The sequence below is a fragment of the Thermobia domestica genome, chromosome 6 (assembly GCF_964235325.1).
Source record: "Thermobia domestica chromosome 6, izTheDome1.hap1.1, whole genome shotgun sequence".
NCBI classification, from domain to species: Eukaryota; Metazoa; Arthropoda; class Insecta; order Zygentoma; family Lepismatidae; genus Thermobia; species Thermobia domestica.
The window spans coordinates 258578321-258600614 of NC_137459.1; the positions used below are offsets into that span (position 1 = coordinate 258578321).

Below are 22294 nucleotides of genomic sequence, written 5' to 3' on the forward strand. Positions count from 1 at the left end.
ACGACTATCAAGAACATAATCAAGCAGTATAAAAAAGAAGCCATACCAGGTAAGCATTCACCCACTAAGGGGTCGAGAAAGCGAGCGTGTACCACAGTGACTCCACAAGTAGCTCAGAAGTTGCGGCGAATGGCCTTACAAGAAAATCCCCCTCCGCAACGTGTGATGGCAGCTCGACACCACATACCACAGTCAACTGTTAACCGCGCCCTGAGAAGGAAATTAAACCTCCGGAAGGCCTTTAAAAGTCATGGACCTTACCTAAGTGCGGCCCATCGCCGTGAGAGAAAGACCAACAGCAGGCGCCTCTATGAACGCCATCTATCTGAGGAAAAGTAGAAGTTTGTGGCCACACTAGATGAAGCATGGGTGTATCTATCAGATTGTGGCAAAATTCGCTCGATAACTTACATAAAATCATCTCTGCATTCTTTCAGCAACATATACTGACCCCAATTTATACAGATCTGCCTCGTTTGTATGGGCATGCCATAAAGCAAGTGTCTGTGCATATGGATAAGGCCTCCTCACATACATATCGTTCTACCCAGAACTTTCTGAAGCAGATGGAGACAGACACCGGTATTTGTGCTATTCCATTTCATGATATACCAGTGAAATCACCAGATGACAGTCCCATGGATTTCTGCGGATTTGGTCTACTGAAAAGAGCACTTTCTTCTCGTCGCGTCACTACTCTCGGGGGCCTGTGGAAAGCCTGCCGGGAGGAATGGGAGAAGATTCCATTTCCTGTCCTTCGTCGTAGTCTTCTACAGTGGAAGTTATGGTGCAGGTCTATTGCCAGAACACATGGCCATCACATTGAGGCCAACCGACGGTGGTCCCATGGATTTTTATAAGGTTAGTGCTATTTCAAAATTGGACACACATACGCGGATCGACCTTCTGTATACCGAGTGCTACTCACAGCTCTGAATCTTTGCATTCATTATATCGCTGAAGTGGAGATTATCAACTGCGGATGACAAGATTATTTTATAGAGTAAGTACTAATTATGAAACTATCCATTTACACAACGAGTAATGAAATTCGCTTAATGTATGCGCAATGATTCATTAATAAAGAATAAAATATTTATAACGATAACCTTACATAAACTATCATTCTTTTCCCCCCGTGCTGCTACTAGAATGGAACCCTCATGTGACGCCGCATTAGACAAGCATCCTCCTGTGTAGTACCAATTGTATGTCTGGAACAAACACAAGAAAAAGAATTTAAGATTTTAGTTTTGCATTAAGAAACTAATATTTGCTACACACGTTTTTTAGAAGTTCAATTGTTAGAATATTGCAGTTTTTTTCTTTTTTTTTTCTTTTTTTTTTCACAGTTTGCTTTTCGCGAAGCGAACAGCTAAACAAATTTAAATTTGCATAGCAATTTATAAACATTGTATAGGAAAGGACTGTTATTTACGAAAATTAAAGCAAAGGACTAAATTCACAAAATAGAAATCAAACCAAATTCATAAACCTACAATTGTATCTATTATTATTGCAATATCCCCTTATATTGAAAATATACCATATTACTAAACAAAGCCACGTGTTTCAGCACAACCACCAACAAAGAGACTACGGATGCCATCACCACTGGCGGAACATGAAGACATATGAAGTAGACCTCTTTGACCCCTCCACAAGCTCTGCCTCCGAAGACTGGCTATATAAACAAACACCTCTAGACAGACGTCATCAGTTGTTATTTTCTTATTTTAGAAGGCAGGGAGAAAATTCGAAATCGTCCTCCTAGAGAATTTTATAAACAAACTTAAACTGAGTAAACTGAGTAAACATGTTTACGTGGGACGAACGGATGGACATGATAAATATTATTCTCGGCATGCTGGGGCCAAGAACTGTGTAAATTTGTTGAAATCTCGAATTTTCTCACGATCACCATACTTCCTCCTTTCTTAATCGTCCCTCGAAAGTAAAATCAAAATATATTCATGAATACTACAGTACGTGTTTCGGAAAATGTAAAGAAAATGAGTTACAAGATAGCCGAACTTATCGTAACTTGGCCGACATGAAATCATATGCAATAGCTGAAACGTTATTAATATCTGTTTGCAAAGGGATGATGAAAGTAGTCCTGGATTTAGAAGTTACAAGTGAAATTTCAAAATTTTCTCTATCTGCTGACATAATTGGTCGCTGAGTTAGGTCATTCTCGATTACGTATTTGTGTGCACTGAGCTATTTGACGTTGATTGAAATTAAAATATCAGAGGGGAAGACTCAAATCAATGAACGAGGATTGCATTGTTAGTTTCCTCCAAGTATCACCCGGCTGTGTGAAATTAAGCAAGTATATACAAGTATCACATTCAAATATGAGTGCAATTATTTTCTTTAACAGTACAAAAACAGTATATTTTCTTGTTTTTCTAGGGTAAATTAACTTATCTGTTAATATAAATTTTAATTCATGTTCGTAAATTATTAACAAATGCACGATTTGGTTTCTGTTTTATAATAATAATAATAATAGGTTGATTACAATACGCATTTATATTAATAGTGTCGTTATACAATGAGTTTTTGACCAGAATAGCGTTTTGATATGCCGTGTTGAGTAATGGATAATTTATGCCGCAAGTAGTAAAAGAAATTTCCGGAATATTGCCCTATTATAACCAAAAGTTATAGACGCACTACTTCCAGTTCCATCATTCAATCGTAGTTCGGAAGTCTACCACAGTTTCACACTGTGAAACTAAACTCACTTGATTTTGTTAAAAAAAAAAAAAAAAAAAAAAGTCTCATAAATCTCCCATTCTTCCTTGATCATTTGCCACAAACCGCATGAAAATCGAGCTCGTCGTGGATGATTTGATGAATAGAGCCATGACTGATGTTCAAAGCAGCTGCTACCTCATCGACAGTGATTCGCCAGAACCATCTCTCGAGCTTGCTGAATGTTGTCATCTGTACTGGAGGTTGATGGCCGTCCTGCTCCCTCTTTATGCGTTACACTTGTTCGATCACTTTTAAACTTCTCGAGCCACGAAAACACAGTTTTACGTGATAGTGCACTTCTCCCATATTGCGACGATAGTCTGAGATGAATTCCTGACCGTTTGACACCTTCCCACCAGAGGAATCGGATCACTGCTCGTTGTTCCTCTTTGGTGCAAAATTCTAATGAAGCAGTCATGATCTGCAACAGAAGGAAGAAAAATGGAGGAATTAAGATCACACCTTCACAGCATTACCACAACAGTATAGCAATAAAGCAAGCGAGGACAGAAGACAAAGTGCGCAACATAAGAAAAGTTATGACAAAAGTGTAGATAATTTTTGACTCGCCTACGTATTTCAGGCAAAAATTTTCTTGTAGGTCTTATATCTGGAGAACTACATATACTGTAGCCAAACCCAAATTATCACTTAACTCACTGTGATGTCCTTAAAAAAATATCTCGATTTAGGGCCCGTTCGAAAATTTTGTGTCCCCCTGATCAAAAACTAATTATTGGCCAAGATCGCAATCTTTTGATCCACTTTTTGGATCATTCCTAAAATTCTTATTTGGAAGTTAAGTAAGAAGATCAATTGTTGCTGTTATAAAGAGCATCTCCAGTGACTCCCTACTTTTTGACCGGTGAGTATCAGGGTCGATATGGGTATGTAGGGAACCGGTAGGCTCTGTAGGTCACGAATACGTTGATGTCGCAAAGTGAAGTGTGTTCGAACAAGAGTCGTAAAATTGACCGACGGTCCAGACAGTGTTGTATTCACTTCTCGGGTCACCGTGCGCTACTGGAGAGGCTTCCGGTGGAGATCTTTGGTCTATCCTCATCTCCTAACTCTGCTGTGTAATGCTATGCTGCACATTACCCATGAAACCACAGAGATCCACCAGGATCCTCAAAAGAAGTGACGAGACCCGGCCCAAAAGCACGGATTGTTTACTTGTGGGTGTTCGTTTCTCTGGTGACCGACATGCCCCTCGGGTTTTGTGGGCATGGGGACAACGGGAAGACACGCTAGTTTCTGAATATGCAAACTTCAATGTCGCATTTGAAATTGTTCCAGTGCCAGGGCTCAAAACAGCCACACACTGCTGATCGCTCTCTGCTATTTCGACCCATGCATCAGTTCAGCTTGGTATGTGTGCGTGTGTGTGTTTCAGATGAGAAACTGAATTGTGCCTACCGCATAACACACTCCTAGCTACGGGCCTGCTGGATATCACAACTAATATCAACAATGGGTTCCAACTGGAATTAAACCAAGCTCAGCTGATGCATGGGTCGAAATAGCAGAGAGCGATCAGTTGTAACGGAATTGTGTAATTTTCATATAATAACTTGTATTTGCGGGGAAAATTAAATGTCGACTAAAAGCAGGGAATTCGTGTTACTATTCGGTTCAAAATCTCTTGTCGTCGCGAATTCTGTCGAGAAATTTGAAGCTTAAAATATACAAAACGGTAATCATGCCTGTTGTTCTATATGGCTGCGAAACATGGTCACTTACTCTGAGGGAAGAACATAGACTGAAAGTATTTGAGAACAAGATCCTGAGACGAATATTCGGACCCAAGAGGAACGGGAATGGGGAATGGCGGAAACTTCATAACGAGGAACTACATAATTTATATGGCTTACCCAACATTGTTAGGGTCGTCAAGTCTAGGAGGCTTAGGTGGGCGGGTCATGTAGCTAGAATGGAAGAAAGTAGAAACCCTTTCAAAGTCTTGACAGGAAGACCAATCGGAAAACGACCATTAGGAAGACCTAGGCGCAGATGGGAGGACAATATTAAGATGGATCTCGCAGAGATTGGAATACAAAGTAGAAACTGGATGGAGTTAGCTAAGGATAGAAGTCAGTGGAGAGCTTTTGTGAACGCGGCATTGAACCTCCGGGTTCCATAGGCCATAGTTAGTTAGTTAGTTATTTGCGGGGAAAATGTGCTTTTAAAATATGCACAAGCCATTCGAAAGGAAGAAGAAGAAAATATAAAGAGAAAGAGATGTAATTTCTTTTCTGTTATTATGATTGATATTCTGTTGTGATAGTGATATGACTTGTTTTGTAAGTTGTCATAGCAACGAAAAACATATAATATATAGAGTGAATCCATCTTGTGAAATATACATGTACAATGTTTAAAAGTGTGTAAATGTTTAACTTATTACGTACTACAGTATAAAAAAAAAAAGTAATATCGAAATGAAGTGTTTAGATGGATTTTGATAAAACAGTAACCTAGATTATATAAATATACGGACTGTGGGCTATAACGACATATAAAATATGCCACACAAGCATTAAGCTCAGTACAAATTTGTGTTATTCATGGTAATACACATTTAGTGATCGTTATACAGTAGTGTCCAACCGCTTTGAGCTCTGGTACTGGAACAACTTCAAATGTGACACCGAGATTTGCATATTCGGAAACTAGCGTGTCTTCTCGTTGTACCCATACGCACAATAATCGAAGGGCCGTCGGTCACCCGAGATACGAGCCCCCACAAGTAAACAACCTGTGCTTCTGGGGTGGTTCTCGTCACTTCTTGTGAGAATCCTGCTAAATATCTATGGTTTCGTGGGTAGTGTGCGGCATAGAATTACGCAACAAAGTCAGGAGATGAGGATAAAGCGAAAGATCTCCACCGAAAGTCACTCGAGTAGCGCATGGTGACCTGAGAAGTGACGACAATACTATCGTGACCGTCGATCGGATTTTCGACTCCTGTTCGAATACAGCTCATTTTGCAACACCGAGAGAAACGTATTTGTGACCTACAGAGTCTGCTGATTCTCTACATACCCATGTCGACCCTGGTACTCACCGGTCAAGAAAGTAGGAAGTCAACAATGCATTGGTTGGAAATGCCCTTTACTTGCAAAAATAGAGCTTTTTAGATTGAATTCGACTTGTAAAATCTAATGGTTGCAAAATTGGTAGCGTGCATTAATTTAAAATCTTATTCTGCTGTGATATTATAACACTAAAAGTTATTGTTGGCACTTTAGACCGTTTCACTGCGATATGGGAAACGACTAGAAGCTTTTTATTTCAACAATATCAAGAAGAATGGAGATAAGTATAAATAGGAGAGGAAAAACAATGGGCAAGTGTTGGAAAAAGAGACAACAATACTGGAGATTCTTATAAAAACGATAAGAAATTGGATAGGATTTTATTTAAGAGTAGTTCAAATTGTGAATAACATACGTGGTATTAAAAGGAAAAAGATAGAGGATAAAAATGACCGAAAATCACTGGTCTCAACAATCAATATTTTTACGCCTAATGATTTTTTCTCATGCTTAGAATAATTATGGATGGAAAATAAAGAGTTACTTACATCAAGAAACAGTTCCTTTGGCCTTTTCTCCATATGCCGCATATATTTTACAACATTTTTCGGAAGATTAAAAGTCTTAGAATTATTAAGCAACTGCTTTTCAGTTCTTTCAATCCACTCTGTCCCTGGACGTAAAGAAAACAACTAAAGGTAGTTACCATATGCTTGAAATGGCGGTGAATCAGTTAAAATAATAATAATAATAATAAATCATTCAAATAGACAAAAATCTCTTACCTAGAACATCCATAAAGAGTAATTAAAAAGGTAGTTTCAAGTCATGCTTTCCTCTTCTTCAGTGAGGCTGATTAGGTTTCGTTGCTAATTTCGTATTATAGAGATTTGTCGTTGTAATAAATCGTAAAAGTTAAAAGTATAACAACCATTTTATGTTTTTTTTTTTTTTTTTTTTTTTTATCCTGTAATTGAAAATTTCTCAATGTGTACTTTTCTCGAACACTTTTCTTACAAGAGTATTTTTCACAAATTGGTACACACGGAATAAATAAGCTGCACAATTCTTGTGGCTAAATAACAGTGTACTGCTAATCTCCGAGGTCAGAAATAAAATAGTCTTGATAAAGTTTTCTGTAAAACTAATTCGTTGAAATGAACAATGCTTTTCTTTTAAAATTTCCAAAGAGTGAAAAAAGTGATTTGACTATACCGGGACTCGAACCCGGGATCTCTGGCATACCATACCCATGCGTTAACCGCTACGCCACCCAGCCTGTTTCCCAGAACAGCCAAACATTCTCTGACTCTTGCAGTCGGTGCTCTCTACTCAGACCAAATGGCTTGTACCACAGTCTGGCTGTTGTGCTTGCATAATCCAGTGTCCATATATTGCGAACACCTTTTGACGATTGTGATTTCATATATTAATGAAATGAGGAATCAACCGATTTAAACTTATTTTTACACACCAAATACTCTGTAGATGTGAATTCAATAACTTGCAAAGTGGACTGGGTGGTGTAGTGGTTAACGTATCGGCACGGTATGCCGGAGATCCCGGGTTCGGGTCCCGGCCCAGTCAAATCACTTTTCCACTCTTTGTAAATTATTGAATTTATACCTACAAAGGATTTGGTGTTTAAAAATAAGTTTAAATCGGTTGTTTCCTCATTTCATTAATAAATGCTTTTCCTAATTCAGATATGAAGGACAGCTGGAGACATTTTCGCCGATATATATGTATGTGCGTGTAAGAAAGAGAGAGATCAATAAATGTTAATCTTCTTTATCATTTTTATGTTTATGTAAAACATTCCACATTATGCACCGAGGCTAAGGGAAACGGTTATAAGATAGATGATTATAGTAAAATGACAAAAGTGGGAGTAAACAGGAGAACCCAGGGAAAACCCACGCACACAATGCCATAATATTCGATTTATGTTCACCTTCTACGCCGTACAAATAGATAACGCGTAGGAATTTTAATAAAAAAGACTACACATGTATTTTATTACCGTCTATAATTTTAACATTTTTATTAGATCACGTGTTAATTGATGGTGCTCACACTGAATACACTGAATTCTGCACAGCTTATGTATTTCGTAATGCAACACCTAGTTTTGTTTTCAAATTAAAATACAAAGTTGGATTCTGGTGTTATGTCTTTTAGTACCGCAAATAGTACAGAAGTATCAGATAGTACGTTTTGTGGTGAATTTGGGTAGTTCCAAATTGTATATTGTAGAGTAGAATTCTAACGAAATAATAATAATAATAATAATAATAATAATAATAATAATAATAATAATAATAATAATAATAATAATAATAATAATTTTAATAAACAAAATAGCGAAAATAAACATGTAATTGGTGATGGCCTACTTTCTTCAATAACAAAAATAAGATGACTATCCGCGAAAAAATATGAGTTGGAATCATATATTAATAATTTGGAATACATTAAATGAAATTTTAAATACCTTATTCTGATGCCCAAATACTGCTTTCAAAAGTGCATGCGAGATACATAATATAGAAAAGATAATTGCATGTCTGAATCCAGTTGGTAATAATGCTAAATGTCCTTTATGGTTTCCACAAATAATTGTTCAATCGCTCTTCGAAAGTAAATTTGTGTATATAAATGGCGAGCGAGGTTGTGTAGCTTCATATATTTGTAATTCACAACAACACTCTCAATTTCTTTTTTACATATTTAGAAGAAAATTATTGTTTTATGAAAACATTGAGTTTCATTCCACTGTACATAGTATTGTGCCCCATTCTTAATCACAAAGATTAGGTTACAAAAATAATAGTAAATAAATATGTGTAACCATAAGTACTTTTATACATCAACTGAAGAGCAGGAGAACGTTACAGCCACTGGAAAATTCCTAGTATTAGCTTACATTGTCAATTAGGTGACGAAGACAATAGACGACATCTATACACAAAAGTAAATAGCTGTTGCAAATAGATACTTCCTATGAAATTACCTGATTTATGTTCGAACAAATAAGCGATTCACACAACACCGGTCACCTAACGATGCAAACTCAGAATATTTTGGCGTTGTTGCATTTATCATAGAGGTACAAATAGAAAATGTCTTTCAAAGATTTTTCGGATTAATTTTATATTACACGCTCTAGTTCGTCTTCATTCGCATCGGAAAGTAGGCCTAGTTCAGCAGTATTTTGAAATGAATGGCGGTGAGCATCTTCATAGATAAGCCACTCTAGAGACACTCACCAACTTATGCTAGGTAGTTACTACAAACTAGCATCGTGTTGTCCGCGTAAGAATACCAACTGGAGCAAGCACTGTAAACTGCAATGCACTGCATCGGTGTTTAGCATCTCTTTCAACACCAAGCTTATATGATACGTGGACCTACCGTTTAACGTGGAAACCGAATCACAAGGCTCCGTCTGGAATCGAACATGGGGTTCCCACACTGAAGACACATAAGTCAACGATATAGCCACGAGTGAGCTCCAGGTAATGTACAGTTAACCCTGGTTTTCCACAGAATGAATATACTCGGATCAACTTTATATCGCCTGCTATAGTTCGTATCCTCACGGAGACACAGAAAATGGTATTACACAAATCCATCTTTACTAACGTACTTTCTGACCCCGCACGCACTCCTTTGTGGCCCTCCTGCTTCGCCCTGTCCTGGTGTTAATTAGATGCAATATTAGCTTGTAGTGACCAACCAGCATAGGTTGGTGCTTGTTTTTCGCACTTGTCGACACAACTGCATCGAACATGCTTTATAAGTAAAGGTACAACAACAACGCCTGTCACAAAATACTTCTACACGAACTGCAGTGCGTTATGTAAGCTTTTCTTTTTCTTCTGCAAAATTAATCTCGTAATTCTCTAAACAGGTCTATCTATCAGCGGATTTCTATTTCCCTACGAATGCTTGCACGAAAAGATTTATTTACAACCCCTGTGGAATGTAGAGACTGAGGAAACGTACGCATGTGAATAGCACAGGAAGGTGATTAAGGGCAATTACGTGAGCTCTCAAGTCACTAGCCTCAAATTGCCATAGACAAATGTGTATGGTGTTACATTCGGTAAAGCTTACGAATCCGAGTGTCAATGTTTACAAATATACGAGTAGGATCTCTTGATTTTTAAGCGAACAGCACTTTTTACGGAACTTATTTATGTTTACACTGAAAATGTAAACTAAGTATTAACAAAAGAGTACACTTAAGAAGTGTGCGTCATTATCGTGCAATTGTATATAGGGAAAGAATGCATAGACCATACGCGACAATTACTATGATTCGTAACAAAAATCTACAGTATGAATGGAATATTTTGATACTGCAGAAATGAAAAAAAACTGATAGTGAAAATTGCACAAGTGAAGTGAGAGTAAAAAAGAAATCGAAAGTATGCAGGAGTAGGGAGTATATGTTCTCATTTCTGTACTATTTGTACAGCAAATTATAACCTATCTGTATAGTGTACAGATACCTTTATGCATAATGTTACTGGATAGTGTTACTTTCCTGCCTCTGCTCACTCCAACTTTCACACTTTACAGTAGGTCAGGTAACAAATCTTGTAAAAGTGAACAGTGAGCATTACAATAACAGTTTCTGCATAAGGTATTTTCATTCCATCTTTGCATATACGCTGTAAATTTGTACGCACTTGGTAAGAAGGTGTCAATTTAATAAAGAGTTCTGACTAGATTTGCATACTATTTATAACAAGAAACGTGATTACCAGTCGTTATTACCTAGTGTCAGCCGGGTTCGAGATCTACGCAATGGTGAGTCTTATAGTATATGATTACTTGTCCGTGCTTTTCTTATTATGGTTTACATGGCAGTCATGATTACATTATGTGCCACTTCTACCTCACTACTACCTCTACCGATGTGCTGCGTGCATAAATGGAGTTCTTAGTGCTATATGATGGATTAATGAATTATTCTTCCTGTTTAAAATAAAAGATTTTGCACGAAACGTTTTAGTGCTTTAATGCTCACTTACTCTCTATTGTTTGGCTTGCATTACTTCAATTTAATTTGGTGATCCCAGCTTTTAATTCTCTTAATAAAAAAAAAATTTTAAAAAGTTTTTTTTTTTTTTAACGATTTTCTCTGGTATGATTCACGTTAATTTGCATTTAAACTAAGGAATGTTACTCACATTCGCTGATCCCAAAGCTTTAAGCAATATCTGGTTTCATCATAACTGAAGAGGGTACAAAATGTCAAGAACAATGAAGTAATAAAACTGAAAGTTGTTGTAACATCACTATTTACTTCTACAATAGTCTTGGGATAAAGCTATTGGGATCGGCGAAATTGCTAGCTTGCAAAGAGGTTGAAGAAGGCAAAATTTCGAATCACGAACCCTTGGAACAAACTTATTGAAAGTATTTCTGAAAGAGTGTGAAGATTTCGGAGTAATTAACTGTAACTTATATATATAAATTTTGAGACGACCATTTGTGTATAACTTCTACATGGTAACTAGATCCTTGTATGAGCTTTGATAGGCGTAACGTTCTTGGTACTCTCCTCTCGTATCCCTGATATATTCTTTGATTCTTATTGAGATACTTGTCTTTGACATTCCTATGTAGAATTCTTTACACGAGCACGTAGGATGCAGGAAAATGAACTGAAGGAGACGGTGATGATGATGATAAATAAAATGATGGAATGAATAAAGTGGAAGGAAACAGGAGAACTCTGAGAAAAGTCACGCAAATCGTGTTTCTCCACACAAAGCACACTCGGCGATCGAACCAGAGACACCACCCATCAGAGGTGAGCGCTCTACCACTGAAATACCGCGGCCCTCCAACTTGAACTTGGACCGTATAATTAAGGTTTTACTAACCAATGAACCTCATATACGTATATTTCATTAGTTACATTTAACTACTCCAAGACCCTCACATTCTTCCAGAAATTCATTCAACCAGTTTGTTACAAGGATTCGTTATTTGGAATTTTGCTTACTTGAATCTCTTCGTTCATTGTTCTTTATTCGTTTTAGTTTTTGAAGTGTTTGAAATAAGAAAAGGATTATTTAGTTCAACGAATTAGTTTTACGAAATACTTCAAAGAAAATATTTCAACTGGAACCCAGAAATTAGCAGAACAATATTATTTAATCACAAGAATTGTGTGACTTATTCCATGTATACCAATTTGTAAAAAGAAAATCTCATTAAAGAAAATAGTGTTCAAGAAAAGAGCACGTTGATGTGTTTTCCATCACAAAAAAAAAAAAAAAAAAAAACTAAAAAATACCACACAAATTAATTATAAATCAGTTATTACGCTTTTAAATATTAGGATTTATCATAATGATAAATCTCATTAATATATAATGCAGAGCAACGCAACTTAATGAGTCACTCTGAAGAAGAAATAAGAATGACTTGAAACTGTTTGTGGAATTAATCTTTATGGAGATTTTGGGTAAGATTTTTTCTCTTTTTTAATACGTATCCAAAATGTCTATTAGAAAAGGAAATAAACAAAAAAAGACTTCTGCAGAAATCAAATAACTAGAGTATATTATACATTAATTATGCTAAAATTCGTATAATTTAACAAAAATGTGTCTTGTAGATATATCAGCCCAGAACACAAGTTTTTTTTTTTTTTTTTTTTTTTTTTTTTTTTTTTTTTTTTTTTTTTTTAATTCGTTACTTAAAATACCTCGTATTAAGAAACCTCCTGCTAACTTTAGAATTACGATTATGATGTATGGGTCACCTAATCGAATCATCTGGTGAGTTGTAACTTCAATATACAAGAAATGGACTGTGAATAAATTCTAAATTTTAGATCACGCGATTTCCTTATGAAGAGTTCTTCAACTATTGCTTACCAAAACAAAAAGATTAACCAGAGTTGAAGTAGGCTCTCATAATTTGAATAATAAAAGAAATAAATAATAGAAGGTAAATATTGTCAAATCTGCGCTGGAGCTGTTCATAGCTCCGTAACCTTATACACGATCCCTCTTTGTGTTTCGGGCCAAATTACGATATTTTCTTAGAAGGACAGAAGGGACTGAAAATACAGCACATAACATGAAACATTTAATATCCAATTAAAAGATGAAAACGAAATTTCAAGTTTTCAGCAACCTCCAAATATCAGGAAATTTGGGTAAATTAACTGTAACCTTTCGTTACGATCAAATTTTCTGCAAAATTCCAAATTTTAGTTTACATAATTTTTCCTCATCCCTTTTCATAGCCATCTATTGCTTATAATGTATATCTGTATAACGTAGACGTGGCTAAGCGGTTAGCGTACGTGCCTTTGGCGTGGGAGACCCGGGTTCGAATCCAGGCGGGAGCTCATGTGGTTTGGATTCCACGTTAATCAGTAGGTCCACGTATCATATGGCCTCGCTGCTGAACCGGACGTAAAACTAAAAATCAACTAAACTGTATAACGTAGAGGACAAGTGCTATTAACCTGTGTATTACATTCTCTAGATGATTTTTATTAGCACATTTTTAGCCATTACTGTGGCTAATATACTCTGGCTTGCTTATTAAAGAAAGGTGGAAGTTTCCTTCCTTGTTTCTGATGCAAGAAGTTAAAATGTAGAAAAACTTAAACACACTTTCGGTATTTTGTAAATTCAAAGAACTTTTACCTTAGGTGTGATGAGAGTCAGCTAGCTGCTGAAAACGTGCGAAGTTGATACCAACGTTAGTAACTGATTCTGTTATGTATAAATGGAAGAGCAAATGGTATTTACAGAGAAGAAATCTTATTTTTCACAAAATCTCGACATGATCTTTAATGACTGCGAACAAACGTCATTTGAAAATCCTCACACGGAAATAAAAATTTAAATGGTTGCTTTTAAGCGTTAAAAATAAACATGAGAAACCTGATATAGTATATGCCAATCATGCGTATAAAATGGCAAGGATGAGACGGTTGCTGGATTCTTGTGGTGAAGCCATGAAACCACATTGTAGTAGGATGACTTAAAAACAGATGCCGCGGATAGTTTTGTTCTTTAATAAAATATTTGTTATAAAATGTCAATTTTATTTCAATTACCTTGTTCTGCATTTAAGTTTATTTTATAAACTATAATAGAGGTGGGTGATTACCATCACCCAATCCATACTACTATAGTTATTAAGGTGAATTTTGGAGAAAATACTTTCATTATTATGAAGGTAAGGGCTACGGAAGGATTTTTAGTAATACCTATTCTAAGGAGAGGTAAAGAAGGGTTCAAAATTTCTCTCAAGAATAGTGTATTTCACGAATCCCTGCCATCAGAGAGATAAAAGTTGGTATATGCACTCTTCATTTAAAAGGGAACACGTGTTTAAAAGTTTCGAAAATTCCAATCCAAAGGTGTAAATAGGGACATTTTTAATATATTCAAATTTTCCTTTTTTAAGTTATGAATGTGAGGATTTGCTTAAGTTGGCGATCTGAAATTCAGTATATAGAATTTTAATTAAAACTAAGGAAACATGTATTTCAGCGTTTGTGAAAATTCTGCTCCTAAGAGAAAAAGAGAGGAATTTCAATTATATTGAAATTTCCCTTCATTTATTCAGGGAGTGCGGAATATGAAGATTCATTTAAGTTGGATATGTAAAATCCGGTATATAAACTCTTAAATAAAGAAATAAGGGAATGTGTTTCTCAGCGTTTTCGAAAATACTGCTTCTAAGGGAGGAAAGTTGGGATACTACTACAATATCCAAATTTTCCTTTCTTTATTAAAAAAGTGCCTAATGTGAGGATTTGCTTAAAATAAGGATGTAAAATTTGGTATATACATTCTTGAATAAAAGAGAATATGCGTTTCAGCATTTTCGAAAATTCCACTTCTAACGGGGAAAATGGGCACAATTTCTTTAATATCGAAATTTCCTTCTATTTATTCACAAGGTGCCGAATGTGGGGATTCGCTTAAGTTGGAGATGTGAATTGCGGTTTATCAATTCCTAATAAGGGATTAGTGTTCCAGCATTCTGGAAAATTCCGCTTCTCAGAGGGTAAACTGGGTTCAATTTTATAACATTCACTTTATCTTTTTTTATTGAGAAAGTGACCAATGTGAAGGTTCGTTTAAATTGGAAGTGTGAGATTCGGCTTATAAACTTTCAGCTAAAAATAAGAGAATACGTGTTTGAGCAGATTTGAGAATTTGCTCCTAAGGGGGTAATATTGAATATATAATATTGAAATTTCCCTTTATTTATTCACAAAGTGCCATATGCGGGGTTTACTTAAGTTAGAGACGTGAAATTCGGTACATAAACTCTTAAATAGAAATAATGAGGTACGTGTTTCAGAATTTTGGATAATTTTCCTCTTTAGGGAAGAAAATGTGATCAGTAGTATAATATTCAAATTTTCTTTCCTTTATTGAGGAAGTGCCCATTGTAAGGATGTAAAATTCGGTATATTAACTCTTAAATAAAAGTAACTAAATACGTATTTCAGTGTCTGGGAAAATTCCGTTTCTAAAGAGAGAAAGGCGGACAATTTATATATTAAGTTATCCCATTATTTATTCAGAAAATGGGTTACGTAAGGATTTGCTTAAGTTAGAGGTATGAAATGCGTTATACAAACTATTAAGTAAAAATAATTCCTTCCTGGAAGGGAAGCAATATATACGATTATACGGAAGAGTGAAAGCGATTCACTGAAAATTAAGGCCATTTTAATACATCTAGAAACGAGAGGATTGGACAGAAAACTCCTATTGTTATAAGCAATGATCAAGAAAATGATTTCTTGAAATACGTATGTTAAGGGAAGTAAAAGGAATTCAAACCTTTTGCCCAGAATAACGTACCACAAAATTCCCTGAAGTTAAGGAGATGAAATTCGGGACATAAACTCGTCATTGGAAATAGGAGACACGTGTCAGAAGTGTTTTTTAAACTTTCCATTTTAAAAGGAAAGATGCATTTTCTATTGTTTTTTTTTTTTTTCTCCGCATTGAAAGTGGTGGTGTCGTTTGTTTGTGACTGCATCACGGGAAAATAGATGAAACCTTTGAAATGAAGTTTGGAACATATTTAATATCTACCTAGTGATAGGTTTCAATCAGTACTTTCATTTAAGTGCATATCATAAAGGAGTACGGGGTTCTAAATTAATGTGGAAAGTGGAGTATCTCATGAGCCTATCAAGTCAGGAAGATGAAAATCAGTATTCAAACTCTTCATTACAAGTGAGCAGACATCTGATATAGTATTTTCCAAAATTTTGGTTTTAAGGGGGGAAGGTGTATCTTCTATATATTTTCGCCACATTGGAAGAGATGTTGCCTGTTGTTTGTGATCGCATCACGGAAAATGGCTTACCCGCTTCAAATGAATGTTGGAACATAGCCAGTTACTGCGTCAAGGTTTTTATTATATTATATTGATTATGGGCATAAGGGGGACAGAGGAGTTCAACATTTATGGCAAAAAGTAGTTTACTATGGATTTTTATAATTACACTTTCATTGCAGTGCGCACAATAAGGGGGAAGGGGATTCAAATACATTTATTTTCCCCGTGCTTGAGGAAGCTTTTTTTTTTTTTTTTTTTCTAATTTCGATTTGAAATTTACCTTTTGACTTACGATGCACACTAACTTGACTACCTTCGTGGTTCGATTACAGCAAACATGTATGATACAGTGGAAATGGCTGTATTCTTTTTAGCTTTCCTGATATGCTTTTTGATTCATATTTCAGCGTTTTCGTCATACGGAACAAATTTCACCGCAACTATATATATTATTTGAACGCCTGAAAAAAAATCTGATTCTACGAAGTAGCTCTTGTAACTGGTATATAACATTTCTATTTCTTTAGGAGATAACGAGGTAATGTTCAAACTATTTTCGTAGAGCCAATTTAAGATTACTAGAAATATCAAGTTATAGTTGGATATCTAATCAATTCTTTCGCTCTAGAGGATTTTTCTTACTGCCACTTCTTTTAGTTATCGCTCCACTGTAAAATTAATTCTGTTCGATGTAAAGGGTAACCGAATTTAACCATTTCTGTAATGCAGTCATTTCCAACTCCAGCATGTACGACATAGGAGATGGCTTTTACGATCAGAAAGGAGAAAAGGAACAGATTGAGCAAAAATGGGGGAGAACGAAGTAGATGAAATGGAATAAAACAAGACAGCCAGTGTTTGATTAGTCATGAATCTACACCTAGTGTATCTACGGAACCACCACCCACGCCTTGTTTGCCTGTCAATGTCTTGTTATGTTAGCTTTGCTGCCTTTTTCTTGCTCTGTGTGAGTGACTTACTGAGAAATCGAGGTGAAAACTGTGACATCACGGAGCATCAAGTTGGAAATGACTGCTGTAATGTTTCCATTTTGCATTTTTAAAATTATTTTTGTCGTACCTTAGTGGTCAACAGAATAGTTGTTTCTCACATATGAATAAAACCATCAAGAAACCAGATACAAAACATGAAATTTTTAACTTTAAATAAAATCTTTAAATTTAACATCTCACGATTATGCCCTTTAGGTTGAGAGAGACGATGATTAAGACAAGAGAATTTTGATGGAAGAATTGGTGGAATGATCATGTAGAAGGAAACGAGAGTACTCGAGAAAACCCACGGACACGATGTTGTCCATCACAAACTTACCTGACTGGGGATCGAACCAGGAATCCCACTCACCAGAGGTAAGCGCTCTACCACTGAGCTACCGTGCCCTCCTAACATGAAACTATAATATAATTATATACGTGACACAATAAAACAGCGTAAATTCCACAGTAAATATTCACATAAATTTCGAGATATAAACATTAGGAAAAAGGAAGTTACTGCCTGCCCGCCATGTATATTGCGTAAAGTATTTCATTAAATGGCGTAGCCGGTAAGGTTCTATCTACCAACTGGGAGAAACGTGTTCGATCTTTTTTTTTTTTTTTTTTTTTTTTATGCAGCTTATGGGTACCTAAAAGCTTCGAGAGTAAATGCAGTCAGAGTGTGTTGCTGACTACATCATCTCCTGTATGTGTCGAAGACTAGTAAGTATGCAGTTTTGCCTCCACGCAGCCTTGAGACTTTTATACCCTATCCCAAATGTAGGGCACCTTTTTCCTTTTTTATTGCATTACGTACGGTGTCTTCTCCAATGAGCACCTCCCTTCATTCATGAAATGAAGTTCCGCTGTTATTAGTTAGTGCTCTATTATTGTATTCATATGATGATATTTAGATTGTACGTAAGATTAAATTATCATGTAAATACTAAGTACCTTATAATCCGCAATCTTGTCATTGGTTGCAATTTTTACTCATCTATCAGGGACGTTTTCTCATTTCAGATTTTAACATAATCTCGCAAGTTTAGACAATTAAAAGAGCGATCAATATTAAATTAAATTTATAATTACACTACAGAAATAGGTACTTATCTTACTTATAGAATTAAATGTAATAATGTCTTTAAAAGTATATATGTGCTATGATGGAAGATACGAGGTACAATTAATCTATACTATAAAATTGAAAGTGACTATGTTTGTGACTCTCAATCTCTTGAACCGCCCGACCGATCTCGATCAAATTTCTGACGTAGATGTGGTTTTCGCCTGGGAGTGCTTTTTAGCTATTCACTTTGACGGTAAAACTTAGGGGAGGGGGAGATAAAAAAAAAATAAAAATAAAACATATAACTCTTGAACCACAAGACCGATCTCGATCAAATTTTCAATATAGATGAGGTTCGGTCCTGGAACGTTTTTTGTCATATCACTATGACAATAGCACTTAGGGGAAAGGGAGGAGAGGGGAATATATGTAAAAGTAAATAAAACTTAATAACTCTTGAACCACCCGACCGAACTCAATCAAATTTTCAGCATAAATGAGATTCGGGCCTGTGATGATTTTGTCATATCACTTTGTCGGTGCAACTTAGTAGAGGAAGGATGGGGAGGAACATTTATAAATTATCGAAAACGACCGATATTAGTGTCGAATCTAGAATTTTCGTGGTCGCTGAAATGCATAGTGACACTTCTGATGATGATTAAATCCAAATTCAGCACTGAAACTTGGGGGAGGAAGGGGATATATAAAAATAATCTAAAATGGCTAATATCAGTGTCGAATCCATGGTTTTCGGGGTCACCGAGATGAACAGTGACACTTACGATCCCGTTTACATCCAAATTCAGCCCCGCGTCTTGGGGAGGGTAGCAATTGAAATAAATAAAGCTGATCAAAAATAACCCATATTAGTCTCGAATCCATAGTTTTCGGGGTTGCTAAGATGACCGGTGATATTTCCGATGACGTGCTCCGCAACATGGAGGAAGAGGAGAGGGAGATATATAAAAATGATCGAAAATGGCCGATATTAGTGTCTAATCCATAGTTTTCGGTGTCGCTGAGACCAACAGTGACCTTTTCGATGTCGTTTAAATCGATGCTACTAAAAACTAAAACATCATATTTCACGGGTACCAAACACATGAGATACGAAGTTGTGCATTTAAATTTTCATTTTAACCCAGCAAAGCGAGTAATCGATGCAAGTTCTTTATGTGTTTAACTACATTCGAAACTTGTGCGTACGAGGATTGGTGGATGTGACAAGGATACTTACGTTACGTTACGGATATATATGTTTAGCAGACCCCAAGCGAGGATATGGAGGGAAGAAAGTTGGTTCTGATCATATCAGGTTAGGTGGAACGGAGAATAGAATTCTTGAAAAACTACAAAATATTTGTTTTCCGAACATGATCACATGTTGACCCTCTTTGTTGTTCGTTTATTTAACACACTGTAAACACTATGAACTCACCGAGTTTTTTATCTTGAATTAATGACCTTTTCAGCACGTCGGCCTTAGCCTTCCAAGACTCTTTGTGTCTGATAATTTTAGTACATGGATCATCCAGTGGGCCTACAAATACAAAATAAAGATATATCCTATTAATGTTTAATTTTATTATTATAAAATGTTTAATACAGTTTATAGATCATTTGTTACAGATTTCCAAGGTACCACTAGGAAGACTATCAGAATCTGGAACTGCACTGTAAGAATTGTTGCTGAATTTTTTTATTATCGCGCTTATGGCCTTCTTCCAAGTCTTTTAGCTAGAAGTAGAGTTATTATTATTATTATTATTATTATTATTATTATTATTATTATTATTTCAGTTTAATATTCTTAACTCCGAAGACCTAGCGACAACAGATTTTGATTTCATATGAGAGGACAAAAGGAAGGAATGGAAAAATATCTGGGAAGCGGACTGAGTAATGGTTAACGCATCGGCACGGTATGCCGGAGGTCCTGGGTTCGAGTCCTTGTCCAGTCAGTCACTTTTTCCATTAAAATTCTCAACTATAGAGGATTTGGTGAGTAAAATAAAAAAGAAATCGGTTGTTTCCTCCTTTCATTAGTATATACGAAATCGCACCGTCATAAGGTGCTCGTTATATGGACACAGGATTGTTCAATCACAGCAGGGGTATGTGGTACAACCCTCGTGGTCCGAGTTGAGAGCACCGACCTCGAGAGTGAGAGAGCGAGCGGCAGTTCTAAGAAGGGAACTGGGTGGCGTAGTGATGAACGCATCGGCACAGTATGATTGAGATCCCAGGTTCGATTTCCGGTCCAGTCAGTTACTTTTCACTCTTTATGTGGGAAAAATATTAGTTATAAAGTTGAGATATTAATTTTAATGTCCTTGTCAGTACTTAGCTAAAATGTACAAAAAAAAAAAAAAAAAAAAAAAAAAAAAAAAATTCACTTCTGCATAAAAGTAGCAGCTCTGACAACCGAAAATTCAGCAGCAACTAAAGAAAGAAAAAAATGGAAATAGGTTAATATTCTGATAGAGTATTTATCTTAAACAAACAATAATATTCATAATTCATACCATCTTGGCCACATTTCTAACTTAATTGCTAAAACTAGCAAACTAGACAATTACAAAATGATGCAATACAATTTTCTATATTATTTTTTATTATTATTATTACTAGTGTGGAACCTGTGTTTCCTGATTTTAGCACCGAAGTTTGGTATTGTTAATAAGCCAGTACCTACATCATGAAGAAAAATGGGCGACTTTGGGACTCATAGAACAGTACTGGAATCGGACTGCTGTGATATATGTGAAACAAATACTCTTTTCCAAACAATCATACATGACAGTAAAAATTCATCTCAATATTGTTGTATCACTATTTCTTTCTCTCATTTATGTCCCTAATGTCTCAGGGCACTTGAGAGACCTCGTGAGGTTTGACTTAAACGACATTCTTCATAATCGTCAATAAGATAAGGGGCCGAGCCAAGAGCACTAGGAAATAAAATTGAAGAAGTCACTAAGTGACATGAAATAAATATATTAAAAAAAAAAAAAAAAAATGATTAAGTGCTCTCAAGCAAAGAAGGCTTTCCAAAAGTCGAACCCGATTGAAATGAACAAGTTGGCTTTCATGAGAAGTAAACGAAACAAAAGATTTTTACCCACACTACAATTCTTACGTATGAATTCAATAAAATTGAGAGTGAAGTGGTGAGACTGTTATGAAAATGTGTGACTAATCATGAACGGACTAGTTAGCACGCTGGCACGGTAAGTCGGAGCCTATATTCGTTTCTTGGTTGTTTTATTGTTTTATTCTTTGAATTACGTTCATTGTTAACTTACTATTCGTATTTCAGAAGGAACACCTATCATATCCATGATTTGTTTTGTTTCTTTAAGAACCAGGTATATGCATTGAGGGGGGAGTAGAGGGATTTACAAATTAAAGGAAAACAGAAAACAGTCTGTCATATTTTGGGGACATGGTAAACATCATAAATTGTAATCAATTTTTCTCTCTTACTTAGCAGTAAGCATTTAACTGAATCTGCATCTACCGCGCAGCGTTCAATTTTACTTTCGAGCGATGATAGGAGAGAAGGAAGTATGGTGATCGTGAAAAAAAAAAAAAAAAAAAAAATCGATTTCAAGATTTCGATAGATTTCAGCTAGATTCCTACGGGAGAGATTCGAATTTTCTTCCTGCCTCCAAAATTAAGGGTAATTTACTGAATTGTGAAAAATGAAATTTGCAGTTTCCTCGAAAAAGGCTCAAACGATTTTGTTTGAATTGCATACAGTGAAATAAGAATAAAATCGTGAGTGGGAACGGGGAGTCGCTATACTTTGTGAATTGAATTGAAATCTTTGTAAGTGAGTAATTTAGCCAAAATATGTAAAATTAAAATAAATGAACTTTTCGATATTCTAACTTCAGATATTTGTTATAGGATTTACTAATTCATACCGGACTTCCGAAGAGAAACGTCAAAGCGATTTAATGACCATGTCATTAGCGACAACTCCCAGTCATGACCTCTCTTCAGTTTTTTAGAAATAGGAAAAGAAAGAGTGAGAAAGAAGAAGAAGGTATGAGAGGAG

At 35.8% G+C, this 22294-nt stretch overlaps 1 protein-coding gene across 8 annotated transcripts in view; it reads right to left on the minus strand.

The window, feature by feature from the left end:
- Nucleotides 1-22294, minus strand: part of LOC145688484 (uncharacterized) — a 93664-nt gene that overhangs the window by 38434 nt on the left and 32936 nt on the right. For all 8 annotated transcript variants that reach the window (XM_081762784.1, XM_081762787.1, XM_081762782.1 and 5 more), the window contains exons 3-5: nt 19669-19770; nt 6353-6477; nt 1115-1214 (exon numbers count right to left, since the gene is read on the minus strand). In XM_081762784.1, coding sequence (XP_081618910.1) covers nt 1115-1214; nt 6353-6477; nt 19669-19770 — 327 coding nt within the window. The remainder of the gene's footprint in view (nt 1-1114; nt 1215-6352; nt 6478-19668; nt 19771-22294) is intronic.